This window comes from Ambystoma mexicanum, chromosome 12, assembly GCF_040938575.1.
Source record: "Ambystoma mexicanum isolate Mex_15411 chromosome 12, UKY_AmexF1_1, whole genome shotgun sequence".
NCBI lineage: Eukaryota > Metazoa > Chordata > Amphibia > Caudata > Ambystomatidae > Ambystoma > Ambystoma mexicanum.
The window spans coordinates 875087961-875109140 of record NC_090936.1 but is presented as its reverse complement, the minus strand read 5'-3'; the positions used below and the strand labels follow the sequence as shown (position 1 = coordinate 875109140).

The window sequence follows — 21180 nt, the reverse complement described above, 5'->3', positions numbered from 1 at the left end:
GCCAGGTGCACGGTGCCAAGAGAGAGAGAAGATCAACAGGGGAGAGGAGGGGCGAAGGCAAAAGTAAAGAGGAAGGTCTTGAGGTGCTTCCGGAACCAGAGATGGTTCTCCTTAAGAAGGCAGGCATTACTAGGGTCCTGAACAATACGTGTGAGGCCTCATGCAAGGTATTTGTCATGGAGGCAGACGATGGCATGGACTGCACGTCATAGAGGGATGTCTATGGATAAAGAGATTAACTATGTTGGCTAGGAACCAAATCCTGCAGAGCTAATCTATGCAAAACAAACATTGTGTCTACAGACAGCCCTCCACAGAGGCAAACTGAAGATGTTCAAGAAAGTCTGATCCTTTTCATTTCCCTTTCCTTTGGATTTGGGAGCTCCGAAATACGTACACTTTCTTTTTCATTGGAAAGTTTAACTTAATTTGTTCACGTACAAAAACTGAAAAGGTGTTTCATAATAAATCAGCCATTTCAATGACAGTAAGATAGTATCCCAAACCTATACAAATATAAGCAGTATTCTAAGCCAGACAAGGTTTTCCAATGATATTAAGCTCGGCTCAGTCCTAACTCACTGTACCGGTGTTGAATTGGGAGCCAGCCGCCATATACTAGGCAAGTGTACCAAAATGGTTTTGACCTCCATACTATGTTAACGTAGATTGTGCGCGATTACTAATGTATTTGCTGCCTTGCTTTTGTTGCTTTCAAAACCATCAATTATTCCATCCTGGCGGATAGAGTTTTATCGAATTGCAGGTTCCAGGCCAACTTGGACATACACACTTCATACTCCTACGTCCTGTCCCCTTTCCTCCATACTATATGGGTGTCCCTCGCTAGAGACGGGAAACTGAACCTTTTTCACCAGAAAACATCTTCCCCTTTAAATTTAGAGACGGACGGGAGCGTGGCCATGGGAGCATGCAATCCCCTGACTCCACCTACCGGCGCCAGTCCCCTACTCCGTGTCGACAGGAACAGACCGCTTTCACCAGCGCTCCTGGGTTTGGCTTCGGCCTTGTAATAAAACGCGCTCGTCCCCGGATACTTTCTTCTGTCTGGCGCATGTCGATGTCAGCGGGCTTCAGCAGATGGCCAGCCTGCGAAGGGCTCTTCCCTACACCCAACCCCCACCTTCTTTGCCTCTGCTGCCTTGGCCCCGATCACAGCTGGAAGGGTTGCTCCATGTGTGACGCGCTTACACCGCACGCTCTGAAGAACAGGTTAGCTCAGTGAAGGGAGCTCTTCGAGAAGTTGTCTCCAGAGGACTTGAAGGACTTCGTCAGACAGGTCAAAGCTTAAAGGTAGGGCCCCTTTTTTTCCAATTGCACCCCGCAAGGGCGACTCCTTCCCAAGGAAACGCCAGAGCAGGAGGAATCAGTCAGGTTCTCGCACCAGCGCAGGTACCAAGGCTACTTCAGCTACCGGCTGTCAGGCGGAGGGGTCATTAGATCCTTCCGGGGACAGTGCTGCGGGACCGCAAGGTTGTTTTACCGGGTGTCCAACCGAGGGGCCATGCCCTAGTACCGGACAGATGTCTGAGGTGGTGCCTGTATGCAGAACTACCAGTGGCTCTGCCGAGGGCAACACGCCTACCAGGCCCCGTCCTGAGATGCAGGGTAGGTCTAATGCTCCACGCCCAAGAGTCATGTAGGAGGCCGGGCCCAGCGATGCGAGCACCACGACTTTGGCACGTGCCACACAGCCCGACAAAATGGCCACTGTGCCAAAGGGATGGCTGTTCATCCGATACCGCCCCCTGGTGCGGTGAAGGTGGGAGAACAAGTCAAGGTGGGACTGGTCTCAACCAGGTACGTGGCCTACAGCTTATCCATCCGCATCGCAGGTCAGATTTACCCCACAGCCAGCAAGGCAGAGTACGCACAGGCCTCAGCAGCCACCTGCTACTCAGTCAATAATACCCACCAACCCACTAGCCTGTGAGGACATGCTTTTTTTTTAAAGTTACTCATGTTCATTAGGTTTCCTCAGATGGGGGTCCATCCCTCGGGATGTGATTAGGGACATGCTCCCTCTGGTCCCGCCGCCGGCGCCGATAGTCATTCCTCCCATGGCTCCAGCGTCTCAGGCCCCCGTGCAGCCCTTGCAGCACAGGCTGGGTCCTTCGATTGCGGCTTCGCTACCTACCAGAGGTCAGGCGGTTCCACACCAGCCTCCGGAACAACCACCGGGTCCGGTTCCTACAACGCAGCCCTCAGCACCTAGTACTCCTCCACCCTGCACTGGACCAACCGGACACCCTTGTGGACACCGACAGGGAGGGTCACCCTGACAGGCCGTCCTCAGCCAAAGCCTTTCATGAATGGCTCTCAGGTTTGGCCGAATATTGGCGCTTCCTCAACCAGAGGTCGAAGAACTGGAGGCGGCGGTCCTGGCCCGAGGTCCTCACTATGCCTGTGGCTAGAACGAGGATCCCGATGCAGAAGGATGTTGTGGCCTTGGCCAAAAAGAGATGGCTTGAACCCCATTCGGCCCAGCCTGTCAATCGGTGCCTCAACACCAAGTATAGGCAATTGGAGGGGGATCCACTCTTGCACTCCACGCACCCTCAACCACACTCTTCGGTGATCACTGCAACGTCACTCTACTCCAAGCCTGTCATACTCAGCCACCTCGGCTTCGGCGCTTCTAGGCAAGGAGAAGATCTTGGAGGCTTATGGAAAGGTTTATTCCAATGCCTCAATGCACCTTCATCAATCCAACGCAGACGCCATGCTGGCAGCCGTTAATCAGAGGCTTTGGTGGAAATAGCGGACTTCCTCCCAGAATTTCTGGTGCAGAGCCAGGCACGTTTCAAGGTGGGCCTGGCAGAAGCTAAATTGGTGGCACAGGACATCATGGAGTCCACCGTGGCGCACACTGACCCCTCAGGCCATGCCATCTGCATTGCCACGGACATGAGAAGGACTGCCTGGCTACGGGCTACCACGTTCAACCCGGATGTCCAGGAACACATATTGGACTTTCCAGTCGAGGGTGGTGACCCCTTTCATTCGACCACCGATGAGGAGCTAGAGAAAAAGAAAAAACAATTCCCAAACTGCAAAGTCTTTATCTAGCCTCACAAAGGCCATGCCCAAGGCTTACACCCAGTCGCATCAATGCTCCGACAAGGGGCGTGCTTTCAGTGGGTTCCAACGCTTCCAAGAACAGAGATCGAGACAGCCCGACAATTCTTTGAATCAGCACCGGTGCAAACAGCAGAAGGGCGTCAGGAGGGTTAGGGGGGTTAAGCAAGAGCTTCTTTCAGTCCCCCTCCTCTGCACCAGCCTCAGAGGGAAAGAAGGCATAAAGCATCCCTTTGAGTCCACGTGTCTCCGGTGGGGGGGCAGGCTAGCCCTTCACGCACAGTCTTGGCGTCAGAAGTTCACAGATCCCTGGATCCTATCCTTAGTGTCCACAGGTTACTGCCTACCGATTCCTTCCTCTCCTCCCTCGTCCCCTCCACTCCCACAGTTTGGGACAACAACTGTTGGTGGAAATTTGTTCGCTCATAGAGAGCCAGGCAGTGGAGGAAGTCAGAGCCTCCCAGCGAGGCTTGGGCTTCTACTCCAGGATTTCTGACATACAAAAGAAGAACCAGCCTGGCCTGGGAGTTGTGTTGGACCTTTCCACCCTGAACCTCTTCCTCCCTATTCAAAAATTCAAGATGGTTACGCCAGCGCTTATTGCAGAGACACTGTGCAGGGGAGACTGGGTGTGCTCCCTAGATCTGAAGGATGTGTATCTATACGCCCCAATTTGGCAGCCTCATCGGTCCTTTCTTCGGGCAGGATCATGGGCTTCCATTTCCAATACAAGGTTCTACACTTTGGCCTCAACTCAGCCCCCAGGGTCTTTACCAGACTTATGAATGCAGCGGCAGCACTTCTCAGGGCCCAGGGTCACCATGTCTACCCATACCTGGAAGACTGGCTCATCAGAGCGAGATCCCTGGAGGCGGTTCACCACACTTCCTCCGCCCTTATGATCACATTTCAGGAACTGGGATTTTCAATCAACCCCAAGAAGTCTCAGCTGCAGCCTACACAGAGCCCGACTTTTCTGGGCCTCATCTGGGACACAAGCTCCAAGAGTTTTCTCCTCGGAGGACAAGATCACGGCCATCAAGAGGGCCACAGGTCATTTTCTCAGCATCCTGATAGTACCAGTATCTATTGAGTATGATGGCAGCGTTTCTACTGGCTGTACCTCAAACGAGACGAGGAGATTACAGCTGCTCTTCGCAGCCTCATGGAATCAGGAGCTGGGGTCCCAAGTGGAGCTTGTCAGCATTCCTCCCTGTCTCCACCAGGATCTTGTCTGGTGGTCCACGAACTGCAACCGGCGGAAGTCACCATCACCACAGATTTCTCCCTGGAAGGCTGGGGCACTACCCTGGACAACCACAGCATCCATGGAGTCTGGTCCGCCCAGGAGCAGGAGTCCCATATCAACTGGCTGGAGCTGAAAGCTATCTGGCTCGCTCTCAAGGCCTTCCTGCCACTTATCTGCGGCAAGGTGGCCCTCATTCAAACAGACAACTCCACCAGCATGTATTACATCAACAGGCAGGTTGGCACCAGGTCCCTCCCCCCGTGCAGTCTAGCGGTCAGCATTTGGAAGTGGGCCCTGGAGAACAGCATCTACTTGACTGCAATCCCTCTCCCTGGGGAGTCCAACCTGGGGGCGGACAGGCTCAGCAGACTGGGAGCAGACAGTGGAACAATCAGGTCCTGCTGGGGGATCTTCAGCAGATGGGGCATCCTCAGGTGGATCACTTTGCTTCCTGGGTCAACAGGAAGTGTCTGCAGTTCGCGTTTTGGCAGGGGCAGGGCCCCTGCTCCCTGGGCCACACTTTCCAGATACAGTGGAACAACATGACAGCATATGCATTTCCACCCACTCCCCTAATCCACAGGGTGATCTGCAAGATAAGAGAATCGTGTCACCTCAGCATCATTCCGATAGCTCTGTGGTGGCCAGTGAGACCATGGTTCTCGGAGCTGCACAGCCTCTCGGACCGGCCTCCCATTCACTTGCCATTGGGCCTGGCTCACCTATCGCAGCAGGGGGGCAGGGTCATCCACCCCGCCCCGCAGAAGTGAGCCCTTGCGTCGTGGTTCCTGAGCAGGTCACACTAAAGCATCTGGGGCCGTCACAGGCTAACCTAGACAAAATTCAGGGCACTAGGAGTGATGCTACTAGGAACAGTACAAAAGTAAATGGACTAGGTTCTGTCACTGGGCACACTCTATGGAGATTTACCCACTTACTTGCATGTTGGATGACGTGCTATCCTTCTCTGCACACCTTGCACACTCAGGCGTGCAAATAGACACATGCCGCACCTACCTGGCGGCCATTGGAACATACCGGAACTTGGAGGAAGTATTCTCTTCCTCCAACCCGGTGGTTAAGAGCCATCTGGTGGGCCTCACCTGGCTCTACCCGCCCATCAAGAAACCACACCCGGTGTGGGACCTCAATGTAGTGTTGGGCGCCCTGACACACAAACTGTTCGAAAGCATGGCGTCCGCGGACATCAGGCTGGTCACCATTAAAACAGCTCTCTTGGTGGGTCTTACGTCCGCATGCAGAGTTAGCAAAATCCAGGTGCTAGTAGCTTCAGAACCGTACACTACCTTTCAGAGAGATTAGGTGGTCCTGAGAATGCATCCAGCGTTCTTGCCTAAAGTAGTCTCTTGTTTCCATCTAAACTAGGAGATTGTCTTACCTACGTTCTTTGTGGATCCTAAGGACGATTCTAAGCGGGTCCTGCACTGTCTGGCGGTCAGGCGCGCTCTGAAATTTTATCTGGACAGGACCAAGAGCTTCCGCAAGTCAGATGCTTTCTTTGTCTCCAAGGTGGATGGTTTCGGCCATCAAGGAGGCCTATGAAGGACAGCACAAACCGTGTCCAGCTAACATGTATGCAAATGCAGTCAGTGACAAGGCCACAGCAGTCACGTTCCAGAGGCACGTACCGTGGCAGATCATCAGTAAAGCGACAACATGGTCCACCCCTTCGGACTTCTGCAAACACTACTGTTAGGATGCCGGCTCCAGGTCAGATGCAGCATTTGAACAGGCTGTGGTAAGAAACTTGTTTTCTTAAGGAGGGTCACCTCGCCACCCTGGGGCTACATTCAGTTGTAATCGCCCATACAGTATGGAAGAAAGGGGACGGGATGTAGGAGTAATTAGAAGTTACTCACTGTAGTTACTGACGTACTCCTAGTCCATAGTCACCTTTCCTCCATACGTCCCACCATCCTCCCCCTAATAAAACTGGTGTCATTAGGCAATGGTAATATTGTTGACGCGTCAATGGGGACTGAGGAATGGTGCCGGTGGGCGGAGTCAGGGGAGCGCATGCTCCTAGGGCCGCGCCCCCGCACACCTCGAAATTTAAAGGGGGAAGAAGTTTTTTTATGGTGAAAAAGGTTCCGTCTCCCGTCCCTAGAGAGGGACACCCATACAGTATGGAGGAAAAGGGACTATGGACAAGGAGTATGTTAGTCAATACGGTGACTAATTTATAATTTCTCAACCATATTGATTTCCAACAGACTGCAATGTGTTTCGCAACCACCTTTACCCAAAGGGCTTGGCAGTATTGTTAAATATGTATCTTTGCCTTTCCCCTAGTTCGCTCATTTAGCCTCTTTTTATAGTTCCGCTGATGTACACTTATTTGCGGACTAAAATCTTCATCTAGGTGTGAACAGAAAAAATGTTGTTTGGAATGTCTTTCAGAGCTAAACTACTGGTTAAATAGAAATGTTCTTAAATTGAAGCCAAGAAAAACAGAACTACTTAGTGACTGGAAATCCCTTTAAAATCTTTCTGCTTTGCCACCCCCTTTTGGATTTTGTGTCACTCATGTGCCTAGGGTAAAAAAGATAGGTATTTAAAATGGAACACCAGTCGGGGGGAAAAAACGAGGACAATTTAGTTATGGGAGTCGCAGTGAAACCAAATGGAGCGAGACGCTTCCCCGACGTCTCGCTTGTGAAAAAGCGCCTCTCCTTTTTTAAAAGAAAAAAAAAAACAAATGTTTGTATTCAATAATAATTTCCTTTTATTACAAAAAAGCAGAAATCAAGTTCTTGTTATTGTGCTTCAAAAGACTAGATGAGATTATCAATCCTATATTAGAGTGTCGAGCCAACACGCGTTTCAAGCCTCGCTAAATTAAATGTATAGGATATAGGAAAGAGTTTACCCAAATTCAGATTCTCACTACATTTACCTATTTATGTTGTTAATGTTAGTATTGTAAATTATTTTCGTAAATATTTTTATTTTGTGACGCTGGAGTACATTGCAATGTTTTCACACCTTTAGTTCGTTCTATCTAGAAAGCAAATATCAAAATAGCAAATATCAAAAGCCCAATTTATATCAAATAAACCCTAAAATAACAAAAGGGTACACAGTGGCTACCTTTCTGCTCTCCCATTGAGACCATTTTCAAACAAAATGTTATTTTGTAGGGCAACAGAGGAGAACACATTGCAAAAAATATTTACGAGACACTATATACCGATCATCTTCCCTTATGGTGCCAAATGAGCACAATAGTCTAAGGGACAACCATGGCATATATATGTGAGGCATGCATGAATAGATAGGCATTTATTCCTGCGCCCCATTATTGCTGTAGCCCAGTGTGGGAATACACATTAAATGCCCATTCTTTTTCCAGAGCCCAACAAACGACTTGCTTTCACAAGGTCATTAAAAGCTCCACTTCACCCAAGATCAAATACAGTTTTATCAAATTGTCATTTAAAGTTACATTCAGAGTTGTAGACAGCTTAAACACCTCACCAAGTAGACCATTTAACCAGATGGACAGATCGTCTTTCAAAGGAATTAGTGTGGCTTCATGTCGCACAGCCAACCATTGATCATACTGGGAAACATCGGCCAGTCCTGGTCCATGCCTCGGGGTTAGAGGATTCCGTGGACTATCTTCAAACAGCACCTACATATGGAAAAAAAGGAATCCATTATTTGTAAACACAGTAGTTCTGCATTTCGACTGATGCTGAAATGCTAATGGTGTGTCAAGAATGTATGACAAAAGATATCATGAAATAAGCACAGTTCCGAAAGCGAGTATGTGCACTCAATATTGTAGTTTAAGTTACAAAGGTAAACCGTACAGACTACAAGTGTGGACACCATATGCTGGGGTTGTCGGAGCCCTCACGCAGGCAGTGCGAAAGGCTCTCTCAAACGAAGTCATCTGAGCCCCGACAGGGCCATAAAGTATGCGGACATAGTGGGGTCGATTGCCTCCTTGAACTAAAGATGTGTAAACTGCCAAAACCCTGACCCACGTGACCCCCTCTGTCCTCGCCCCTTCCCTAGCCCAACGTCCCTCTTCTTGTCATGTGGCCTGAACTGCGAGCCAACCATATAACGATGTGGGAGGGCCAAAAGAGTCAAGTTACGACGTGACATCTCCCCCCTTTTTATAGTACAGCTTAACCCAGGTCTTTACCCCATTTCCTCGATCAGTCTGAGGGGCTTTATGCGGCTGCGTTGAGGCCTTCTGGGGCACAGAGGGTCTTTGTTTTCCTCCAAGCTGTTCTTCATCTTCAGAGGGTTCACCATCTCCTTGGTAGGAGTCATCTGAAAATGATCCATCAACAGTCACTTGACAGCTCCCATTTTTCAGGTATGCCACAGATTAGTTTATTGGGACCTCTTGTTGGCGATCGCCACTGGCTGTCACCAGGTTGCCCTTTTTGGCCGTCACAATCAGCATTTCTGGGGCAAATGTAGAGTCTTCCTTCCGGGCCCTTGGCTGGCACAACACTACCTTGTCTCCCAGATCTACCCCACACTCCATCTTCTCCTTTTGATCTAGATCACGATCCTTGACTTGTTATCCAAGGGGTGTGATGGGCTGTCAGCTTTGACTCTCTGGTAGTCGTGTTCTGATAACTCGTCTAAACATGAGGTCATACGGGCTCACTCCGGTAGTGCTATGAGGGGTGTGACGATAATCACGTAGTAACTGATATAGTGCTTGCTGAAAGGGTTTCTTGATCAGATTGGCTATCTGTAAGGACTTCTTGACATTGGCTATGAATTGTTCAACGATCCCATTAGCACGAGGTCACCGCAGTGTTATCTTGCGGTGTAGGAACCCCATGTATTTGGCAAAGTTCTCAAAATCATGACTTGTGAATGGGGGTCCATTGTCTGATTTCAGGACCTTTGTTATTCCATAAGCGGATAGCATTCGGTCTAGCGCTGGAATGACGCATGTTGCTGATGTGGACTCAATGATCTGCGCATCTGGAAACCGAGAATGTTCATCATTGAGTACTATTACATATTTTCCATTTTGCAGTGGTCCAAAAATAATCGACTGCCACCTCTTCCCAAACACCTCCGGGAAGTGTAGACATTTGTAAGGGATTTGGGTGTGGCTAGGGAGCCACTAGTGCGCACAGATTGCATCTGCTAACAACTTCTTCCACTAGAGTGTCCAACCTGGGAAATCAGAACTTCTCGCGCTGAAGACGTTTCGTGGAGGCTAATCCCCGGTGACCCTCATGTGCTAGCTCGACAACACGTTCACGTAAAGAAGGTGGAATTACCAATTCTGATCCTTTCATCATAATGTGATTCTCAACTACGGTCAGCTCTTCCTTTACAAGTTCCAATGCCCTAATATCTTTCACAGTCTCTTCTTCTTGTCTGGCTTGTTGTTTAGCGTGCGACATCCTGTCGGTCCGTATGCAGTGTGTTATTATAGCAAGGGCTTCATTTTCTGATTCTTTACGCATGGTGGCCCAATCCACTGGCAGAGGTTGAAGATGATATATTATGTAGTTGTCTGCGATGGATATACCGGCTCGGGCTGGGCCTGCAGGGTGTCTTGAAAGGTAGTCCGCTGGGTTGTTTTCCTTTCATGGGCAGTGTACAATTTAAATGTATAGTCCCCACCTTGCTATTCTTGGAGGCATTCTTGCCTTGGGGTCACTGAAAATTGTAAGAAGTGCCTGGTGATCAGTGATGCTGTTGAATGCTTTGCCATATAAAGAGGTGAAAATATTTGCAGGCCCACACCACCACTAAGCTTTCTTTTTCTGCATGTGAATAGGCTTCTTCTGTTGTTGTAAGACTCCTACACACATATGCCACTACACATTTTTCACTGGGTTCCGCAGGGTTGCATTGTGTCAATATGGCGCAGAGTCCAACTGGGCTGCCATCAATTATTACTTCAATTTTCTTATCCGCATCAAAGTATGCCATGTTATCTGCTTTGTTGATGATGTTGTGGATGGTTTCAAAAGCAGTTTGACAATCTGGAGACCACTCGCATAATTGTTTTTTCTGTTTGAGCAGACGTAGTGGATTACTTACTGTTGCATAATCTTGTAAATATCGGGAGCAATAGCTAGCCAGCCCAAGAAAAGATTGTAGCTCGGATTTGTTTTGCAGCGGTTGGGCAGAGTTGAGGGCCGCCACTTTTTCGGGGACCGCTCACATTCCTTTTTCTGAGAATAGGTGTCTAGAGAACCTGAGAGAGTCTTTTCGGAACTCACACTTTGCCCGATTGAGCGTAAGACCTGCTGTTTCAAGCGCTGCACAGACTTTATGGAGAGCTGCATCGTGTTCTTCCTTGGATTTTCCGTAAACCAGTACATCATCTGAGTAATTCAGACATCTTGGGAAATGGCGGATCATCTTGTGAATTTCCTCCTGGAAAATCTCTGCAGCAGACGAGATGCCAGAACTGAGTCTCTTGTATTGGAATAACCACAGGTGAGTTTCAACGGTGGTGATGTACCTGGACTCTGGGGCAATTTCAATCCGATTATATCCTTTTATAAGATCCAGTTTCGAGAAGTATTTGGCTCCATATAAGAGGTGAATCATATCCGTTATTCTGTGTGCTTGGTGTCTTTCTCTTTCTATGGCCTCATTTGCTCTTCTCATATCCACACATAACCTGATGGACCCGTCTGGCGAATTCTTCGGCACAGGTATTATAGGTGACACCCACGGAGTAGGTCCTGTCGCCAGCTCGATGACATGTTTTAATAGTTTGTTGATTTCATCCTCAACTTGGTGTTGTATATTAATAGGTATGCCCCGATAATGTTGGACAACAGGTTTTACTTCTGGATTGATGTGAAGCTGGACTTTCCGGTTCTTTAGCTTCCCTAATCCTTTAAACAATTTCGGAAAGGTTGGCTCAATATCTTGTAGCCGAGAAAGATACTTGTGAGCCATGAATCGGTACATGATGTGGACTAGTCCCATGTCCGCTGTAGTCTTAAAACTGTATGCAACCGCTTTTTGCTTCATTTTTGAGGACATGTACTTGAACCTTGGCAACGAGGGATTTGTGTGCACACGTGACTGAGATGACTCCTTTGAAGGGCAGAGGCGTGGTGGAGCCGTAGGAGTAGATCTCTACCATAGCTTTCTTGAGTTTTGGTGCATTGGGTAAAGTATCATAGGCTTCCTCACTAATTATGTTGACAGTGGCGCCAGTGTAGATGAGAAAATCCATGGGTGTGTCATCTACTTGGATGCCAAGAACAGGGCTATGTTGGGTTGCAGCGTTATTTAAAGTCCAAACGTACCCCTTTACGCTGGTCGTCTCCTGAGGAAGATGATTCACTGCTGGAAGGTGACTTCATTTCAATATAGCAGACATAGCGCCTGCTGCGTCGCAAGGTGTCAGATGGCTTGTGTTCCTCTCTCGGATATGTTTTCCTATGGTCCCTCTCATCTCGTCTTTGCCACCTATGGTCTGCATCTGGGCCTCCTTCACATGGGCTTGTTGGTCCTGATTTTCTTGGCTCCTTGAAACTCCTCCGGAAGTTGGGCTGAATTAGGGGATTCTTGCACATGACTGTAATGGTCATAGCCCCCACAGCAGCACATTTATGTCCCATGGCAGGGCATTCTCCGGCATGTGGGTATTCATAACCACATCTGTAACATGTGGCTTTGTTGCGTCTTGGTAGCGAGTTGGCTGAAGAAAATAATTTGTTGACCACTTCTTGATCAGACGATTTTTTCTGCATAGTGATTTTGCAGAGATTATCCAATTGGGACTCTACTGCCGCCTCCATGCGTGCCAGGGCAAGAAATTTATCAATCGACCGTTGCTTTTGTAGTAGCTTCTAACGAAATCCTTTAGAATCACACCCAGCTATTACTTGGTATCAATGGAATTTGCAGTGCTTCAACTTGATGCGCAGTCACATTGCAAAGTGGTCTATGGATTCTCCCTTCTCTTGACGTGTAGTATGAAAAAAAGGTCTTTCATAATCTACGTTAGTCAGTGGTGTGAAATATTTAAATACTTAAAGATGACACCAGACTCAAAAATACTCAGTCCATGGCAGTAGGTCCTGCAGTAAGAGATATTGTAGGAGAGTTAATTAATCTTGACGCTGCCTCATATCATGAGTTACACTCCAGTTATATTCCGTCACACAGCACCTTGAGTCTGAAGAAAGGGATCCAGCTGGCTTCTGTTCCAGTTGTAGTCCTGCAGATCCTGTTGTTCCCGAGCCTCAGTCGTGGGGACAAGAGGGAGGACGTCTGGGTAATATGGTCGGTGGCAGCAATGGGCACAATTGGACATCTTATGGGCCCCTCTTGCTTCTGGGGTTCCGCGCTCTGTTGAGGTGGCTCAGGATTGGGGAGTCCTGCTTCGAGGGAGTCGGAGGATCTTCCTGGAGCTCGGGTTCGGCTAAAAAACGATGCACTCGATTCTGGTATTCCTGTCCCCTGGCACTCGATTCTTGCAGCAGCGAGGAAGTACAGCCAGCAGGGACAGAGGTTCCAGTCAAGTTCATCTTGGGGTCAGCTGGTCCCACCAACCCAAGGGAAGAAGTCATCTGTTCTGGGCTTCTGTAGTCTATTCGAAATATGGAGCTTCAGCACTGCAGCAGGGCTTCACTAGACAAACCAACGGTCCAGGAGGGTGCAGCAAGCTTCTCTTCCAGTTTCTTCATCGGTTCCTTCGTCCAGTGGTCGACTGCCTTCCTTGCCTTTCATACAAGTTTCTCCAATTCATTTGCAGCCTAGCCGTCACTCTCACAGCAGGGTAGCTGTCCTCCAAGGACAGCCAGCTGGCCAATCACCATTGGGTGCATTCATGTAACCAAGGAGACTAAGCACAGGGAGTTTCGGGAACCTCCCTCGCTTCCTGCCCTGCCAGTCACGCTGGAGCCAGAGGCAGGTTTCACCCGTGAATCCTGCCAAAGACAAATCAAACAAAGGTATCAAACCTGGTTTGGCGCGCAGAGTAAATCTCAAGAAGGACCTTACAAACAAGAAATGGCGTAAAAAAGAAGACAGGGCCATTTAGACCAAATGGGCACCCATGGGTGCAGCTGAGGATTCAGCCTGCGGTAAAAAAGAGACACAATGGTAGGAAAGTTAAACCACTGCCACCAGCCATTAAATGTAGCAAGGGTAAAATAATAAATGTTACATGAGAAGGTAGACAAAGGGGATACTAAGTAACCCCCCCAGCACTCCACATAAGTTGGTGTGTGCTGGGTCTACAAAGGGAAGTAAAGTCAATTTCACTTTACTACTCTTGGAAACAGTAGTTTATCCAAGAGAAGGTATTTAAAACTTAACAGAAATCCAAAAGACTTCTCTGTGCCACTGCACTGAAGGTGCTGTGTGTCACAATACAAAGAGATGATGTTTATGGAGTTTGTCACAACTCCAAAACCAAAAGAAACAGAGTCCTAACCAGAGAGTGAGAAAAGATCTCTCACACTCCAGGATAAAAATTTAAAAGCCCTAAAGTCCAGCAAAAGAGCAGGGGGTCTCTAAGGTAGAAGGGAATTAGCACAGAAATTAGATTTCTCCCTAACAGCCCTATTGTATAAGGCTTGGTATCCTATTTCTAACACATTTATTTATAACATATTAGTTCTCTAACTGATGGTGACTTACCTGGTTCTTTTTATTTACTTGCTTTACTACTACTCTACAGTAATCTGAACTGCTTGAACCAACGTAAAAGTGAAGCGCTGGTGCTCTTAGCAGAGCACATCAAAGTGAATGTGTATATAGTAGTAGTGAATGTTTTAGTGTGTGTGTGTGTACTTGTGTTTCTTCATTGGTAAGAGTTTGTCTAAAGGCCTATAAAATACCACTTCTATACATTCTAATTTGTATTATTAAAAGTGCTGTGTGTGTGCTTAACTGAACCTTTCACCACTCGCCCTTCCTAAGTTTAAGTCTTGCCGTTTAGTCCCACTACCCAGACAGAGTTTGACTAGACATCAGTGTCTTTCTCCGTTCACCAGAACAGGGCGGCCTCTCAGAATCAGACTACAGGGCTGATTTCTGAAAATCCATCTTAGCACTCAGCATCCAGCTGCCTGGCCCACTGCCTGTGATCCCAATGCAATCTGAGTGCCCCATTGTCCTTGTGGTAACATCTCTGATGTAGTGCAAGCTGCGGGAGATAGCATAGCCGAGTCTGGTTAGCAGCAGGACATTAGGGCACAATCTTTACATGGACAGCACTTAGTCAGCACCCATTCGGACAGTGCAGCCACCGATGCTACAATCAGTCAGCTCCATGGCACTGCTGAACTAGAATGGGGATTCTAATTCACCATGAGGATGGGGTCAGGACGATGTGGGGAATTGTAGGGGCAATTATAGAGGCTTGGAGTCCGTTATAGCAATCCCACAAGGAGGCCCCTCTGGCGCCCGGAGTACTCTGGGACTCCTTTAGTGCCAGTCTAGATGTACACTGTTGGGTAGACAGCCCATTTGTTACCTGATGCGGAAGCCCTATGTGCATTTTGCTGGCTATGAGGTGGACTATTTATCCTCCTGGGCCAGGATTAATCCCAAGCCTGACAGAATGCATCTGTTTCTGTGTGCTCTGCCTTAAGTGTCCTCATGATTTCTAAGGCCCGGGTAGCCCAAAGGTACCTCACAGGGTCCCAGAGAAGATACCCCTCTCAGTTATCCAAGTTTTTAGGCTGGTGGGAACTTTTTGCCTCATGTAAAATGACTCCCTTGGTGAAAAGCATTTGATGTGCTGTGTCCTTTCTGTTCTCTGTGCCATCTCACAAAATGGTAGTTATTGTTTGCCATGAAGAGCTGAGGGGCCACATGACTATCCCTGGTCCCTCTGTGTGTGTCAGTGGGGTGTGGTAGCCATCATTGGCTTCTAGATGCCTGTATCCCAGAGGTAGAGGCTGTAGCTAGCCTGAACCCTGTTCCGACTGGCATATCCAGATACCAGTCTGGGATAGTGTGGATTTACTTCCTGTGTGGATGAGAGACCTTCCTGATCGCTTGGATGTGCATGGAGGGATGGTCTGCCATTGGATGGCTACCCTTCTGTTTGAATGTTTTGTGTGCATGGTTGGGTTTGGTGTTCACTGCCTCCTGAGGGGTGCGGGGATAAAATAGACCCACCCTCCTACTGTTGGACCCCTCAACCTGCACTCCTCGAAGGCCTGCTGCCCGAAGGTTTGAAGCTCTGCACTAGGATCCTTCGATTCTAAACCAAATCAGACGGAAAGGCTCTGCCTCTCCAGAAAGACTGAAAGAAAGACTGTTGCTCCATCCCCTTGATCCAGCTGGGACAACTGGATAACCGCTCCTGCTCAAAGACCGGTCTCCCTGAAGCTACGGACCATGCAAGCATTGCTGGATCCAGAAGTGTGTGCAATTTCCCTGCCAGAACCCTGAAGACTCTTCGCACCATCTAAACCGGAGCGGTTTCATACCATTGTTGCAGGCTTTGACAGAGGCCCAACTGACTATCCAGGCTTCAAAGTGGCAGATATGTCGGAGTACAGTGGTCTGCCTCAGTCTCAAATTTGGTGGGGCAAAGTTTTGCCTCTTTCCAGTAGTTGTTCAGGATTGGGAGCCTTATTGGGCCTCACTTGTTACTTGGCTGACCTATTGCACCAGAGCAGCCACTCTGGTTGCTCAGACTTCTAATAAACACCCATGAAAGGTTCATTGGGCATAGCAATGTCAGAGGTGATTTGATGGCTTGGGGAAAGCCTTGTATAAGGCACCTGTTCTGAATGCTCCAGACTACAGTCTGCCCTTCATTGTCCAAAATGATGCTTCTGAACATGGAACAGGAGAAATATACTGCCAACTTGATGAATACAGTAGGGACAACCCCATCATCTTCATCAATAAAAGGCTCAAAAGTAGCGTGCATAGGTGAGCCACAGTTGAGAAGAAGCGTTTTAGGCTCTTAGCAGGTTCCGACCCTACCTCACAGGATCAACCCTCAGGATCCAAACAGGCCATAAACCCATCTGGTGGTTAATGTAAATAAAGGGGTGAAAACCCAAAGTCACTCAGGTGCCCCATCTGCCTACATGGGATGCACCACAATTGCGCACAGGCCTGGTCATGACTAGGACAATTCAGATAGTATTTCCAGAATATATAACCAACCAGAAGCTCAGACACATCCTGTGGGAGAGTGCTTCTCCTGCCCTTAGTCTTAGGGAGAAGTCCACATGTTACCTTATTAGATACCGCCCTGAACATGTTGCTTGCTTTGAGTTTCATCCCAGCTACGCTTAAGAGTCTGTATTACTCCCAAGGAGGCAGTACCCCATAGCATACCAGAGACAGTGTGCCCTCGTCTAGGCTCAGGGTAGATTCTGCTTTGTGTAAAATGGCTTCAGTATTTAGCAACATTTTACATGGCTGGGTTCTTTCTGATCCCTCCTTCATTTAACAAAATGATAGTTATCTTTCTTGGGACAGAGGGAGAGTCACAGAAAGAGTGAGAGAGAGACACACGCAGAGAGACTGAGGTAATCTTTTGTGTATGAGAGCCCTTCCGTAGGGCCTGAATGTACTTGGAGGGATGGTCTTCCATTAGTTGGCTAACTATGTTTCAATGCTCGGTGTGCATGATTGGGTGCAGTGCTCACTCACCGACTTCAGATGGAGGATAAAAAAGACTGCACCCTCCCACTTACTCGCTCACCTACTGCTGGAACTTTGAACCTGCACTCCTGGAAGGCCTGTTGCTCGAAGAAGGTTCAACGCTCTGCCAGGCCTTGCAGATTCTTACAAATATTACTAGACCTACAGTTCTAGTTATTTAAGTTTACCTACCCAACATAAATAAAATGTATTTGCCACATTTTCAGTTAAATATTTTTTTTTCCAAGTGCTTAAAATTCCAAAGTGGGAGTATTCTACTCCCTATTTTTTTAAAGTTGGGAGTAAAATGATTTTTTACTGATTATAAAACGTTCGTCCAATTCCCAGTGGGAGTATTTTAGAAAGCAAATAAAACAAATTTAATTGGAAAAACGAAAATATGTTTTTGTAAACAATTGTTTTTCACCCAATTATTCATGCACATTAAAAGAAACAGGTGTACTTCTTACAATTAGCCAGTAATAATAGCCGTTTCTTCTTGTGGTACTATGTGCAGTACTAGTCCAACCATAGTCAGTTTTTCGCATTTTTTGTTGGGAATATTTTTAATCCCCGTTTTTATTTTTGGGGAGTATTTGCCTGTTTTTAGAGAGTAAAAGTGGCCGATACACCCCTTTATCTGTAGGGCTGCCCATAAGAATTTCATAGTTGGTGCAATGCTGCCAGCCAGAGGCCAGGCATGCACAGTGAAATTTGTTATTTGCTGCAACGAACGTTTATTTGCAGTAAATAGCAAATATGTTTCAAGCAACCCTATAATCGCCATGAAGATCGAGGAGCATGCAAATGGTCCCTGCCCTTCATAAAATCTCGACTATGTAAGTGAGCACTGAGATTTTGCAAGCCGCGTCTGCACCAGCAGCCTTCGACTCTTGGCCAAATTGGACAGCAAAGCTCTGCATGCAATTGCGTGTTGTGCTCACTGAGACGGGGTGTCCGCCACAAATAACCACGCTCACTCTCTGCAATATCCAAGGGTGTTTTTATTGAACTTGATACAGTAGTTGGAGTGGCTGTAGGTTCCTAAAAAGGGATCATTAGGATTTACTGTTTTCTTAGGGAGTTGGGTGCTTGGCTTTAGGGCCGTCCCTCTCTCTCAAGTTCCCCGGTCTTTCCCACCTCCCTAACGCAGGCATTGGCAACGGCCACAGCTGCTTTGACTTTCAGCTTTCCTGGCGTGGACCCTTTAGTCAATAATTGTTGTAGGGCTTCTCCTGCACCGGGACCTACAGTAGTCACCAAAGAACGTGCACAGTGACAGCCTCTGGAAACCACAAAACCAACTGCTGTGGAACTGTTTTTTGTGCAAAGAATATTTTTCTCAATACTTTCTAGCACTGCTAGGACGCCATTTCTTTACTTGAATCTTCATCTCTGTGACCACTCTTCATCACCAATGGTCTTCAGTGGTGTAAACTCTAGAGACTGCCCCTTTAGACACTGTCGCAGAAGCCAGCTATTTCTGTAAAAGACTGACAAAATCCACAAAACCGGTCTCTTCCCAAACTCTTTCTGGCCTAGATATGAAAAGTGTTTAAGGGCCGTGATTGCTTTTTTCCTTCAAGGAAATACACTTTCTTGAACTATTAAGATCAAATCTATTTTGAAACTATTTCTACTGACCCGTTACAGTGTTGCATTTATTTTATGATGTTTCTGTATGCGTGGTGTTTTATCATCTCTTGCCTTTTCTTATATAAAGATATTTGTATTTTTGGGGGGTATTTGTGAAAAGTATGTAACATACTTATGAACCACCTTTTTATCGCCCAAGAGTCAAACATGGGCTGCTATGCCACACCAACATTTGGGTGGGTGGGGGAGCGGGAGCTGTTTGATCACAGTTTGATGACAACGAGGGGCTGGGGCATACAAGGTACGATAGTAATGCACCCAGACTTCTTCTGGCACTGCATTCATTTGCATTGGAACTTAGGTGATATATTCGCCCAATTTAATAGGCCCTAAATTAAAGGAGGGTTTTTGGAGGCTAATGCTTGTAACATCTGTTGGGCGTCCTTCTGCATGGTTTGGGCTTTATGCAACTTGATCCAGTTTTTGTATTGTGTCTTCACTTGTCTGAGCCTTGAAATTCTAGTTAAAAGGGGTAGGCTGCTACGATTTATTTTGCAAAGTCGGAGTGCGATTTTTCTTTCATGTAGCTCTTGATCATACATGTTTATGTCTATGAATCAATTTAGAGAATGAGGACGGTTGTAGTTTGAATATTTGCAAGCAGCTACATAAAGACCATGAGAGTGTATTAATTCTGGATTTAACATATCTTTTTGATTCTGTATAAGTGTATTAAAATGCCTCTGAATCTGGCGTCCACCTGAACCAGTTTCGACCACCGGAAAGTATAAGGGCTGGTCTATAAAATTGCGATACAAGAGGAAGGGACCAGGTCCAGGTTAGTGTCAAACAATCATGATCACTGAGCTGTTGGGGCTGGACTAGGAAGCGTTCAGTAATTGCAAACACATCTCAATCTGTTTAGATGTAATCAATGATCGCTATCTGATGATCTCTTTTCCACGTGCTCAGAGGAGGGATGTCACCCTGCACCGCTCCATTGAGAATAATTTTCTCGCCTCCATTAACGAGGACCACCGCTGTACACAAGCTGCATTTTGAGCAGTGCTCTTAGTCAGTGTATGCTGAGATCGCCAGTCAGAATTACATATCTTGTTAAACAATCGTGGGTAGTCAGATCCAATACATACTCAAGTCTTATAGAAATTAATCTGCCTCTATGCTAGAATGTGCTAGAATGGTTCCAATATATGTTAATGATGGCTAGTGCTTCAGATGGAGTCTTGATTTTTACTAATTTAATAAACATGTTCAGAGAAGCTCACGGGTCTAGCTAAAGACCTTGACCATTTTTCAGCGCAACCAATAGGCCAGTCATTGGTCTTCCTCTGGCTGAACCCTTGGCTGGCAGTAACGTGACATTATAGTTGTCCCAAACAGAGGGCTCAGTTAATCAGATTTCCTGGAGGGCAATATCATCATAGGCAGTCAGCAGATTTCTTCCTGGAGGGCAATAATATCATAGGCAGTCAGCAGATTTCAGGTGGTAGATATAAGATGTTTGAAGCCCCTGGTGTTCCAACTGGCAAATTTACAAGCGCGAGAGTCACGAATCTTGAGTTGTTAATTATGGCTTAAGTGACGTGATTGAAAAGATCAATTTGGTTTGGGTGCAGTTTCTACCTGCCGAAGAGTCTTGAAAGCTCCTTGAATGCAAGTTACTTTTAAAGGCAAAGAAAGTAAGTCGTCGTTCGTGACGACGCTGTCGGTCGGGAGTCTTGAATTTATTCAAAGATTGTTCGTTAATCAGAATGAAGCTTAGTTAGAATAGTTGAGCTCTAGCTTGCCATATGGTGTTAAGCACCATCTATGCCTGATTGAATCCAGAGTCTTGCTATTGACAAATCAAGGTCATGCAAGAACTCTACTTGCGCTATATCCGAAGAGCAAAGATATTCTAGGATTTGAATATCGCTAAAGATGTTCAATATACTTGTCCTGTTTAAATCATAAGTGGGGTATGCACCACCTCGGCACTGAAGAATTAAGTGATGATAGGATAGAGAGGCATGCGGGGCTTACTTATGTTTGCATGCTGGTTCCTGCGATGTCCTCTCGGGCCAAGTGGCAATGGCATTGCCTGTTAAATAAGACCAAGGCCCTAATATAAGCTCAGTAGACTGCATAAGTGCTCTTGGATTAGCTGGCAAGTAGAATTGCTGGATTGGTTTTGTGAGCTCCAGGTTCTCAGTACCGACTTATCACGCATGGTGTGCATTTTTGGCAAAGCTACAAATAGGGCAACTGATTTAGTAATTTTGTGGCGCCTTTGCTCCAACGTCAGGAAGTCATTATTCCGAGAGTGCAAAGGTTTATGGATAGCATCTAATGGCACAGTAGGCAGTGCTAAATGTGTGTACAGGGTGGGCTTGAGTACCTTTTTACCAAAATGTTCTACTTCTTGCAGTAGATCATCTAGTGGCTCATATTGTAGGTTGTCAGTGCTAGCCGGCACGGGCGCATAGTTGGCAAGATTGTTACTGCGAGTCTCTTTTAGCCTGTGCTAATGTTGCATATTTTCTTTGTAATGGCAGTCTTGGCTATTTGGGATTGTTTGCTTGGCAAGATTAGAGACTGAATGAAGTGCTGCAAGCCTGATCGAGCTGAGC

General features: G+C 47.1%; 1 protein-coding gene across 7 annotated transcripts in view; it reads right to left on the bottom strand.

Moving 5' to 3' along the window:
- The window catches only part of GAS2L3 (growth arrest specific 2 like 3), a 412693-nt gene that overhangs the window by 218524 nt on the left and 172989 nt on the right, over positions 1-21180 (bottom strand). For all 7 annotated transcript variants that reach the window (XM_069629358.1, XM_069629355.1, XM_069629354.1 and 4 more), the window contains one exon: positions 7847-8003. In XM_069629358.1, coding sequence (XP_069485459.1) covers positions 7847-8003 — 157 coding nt within the window. The remainder of the gene's footprint in view (positions 1-7846; positions 8004-21180) is intronic.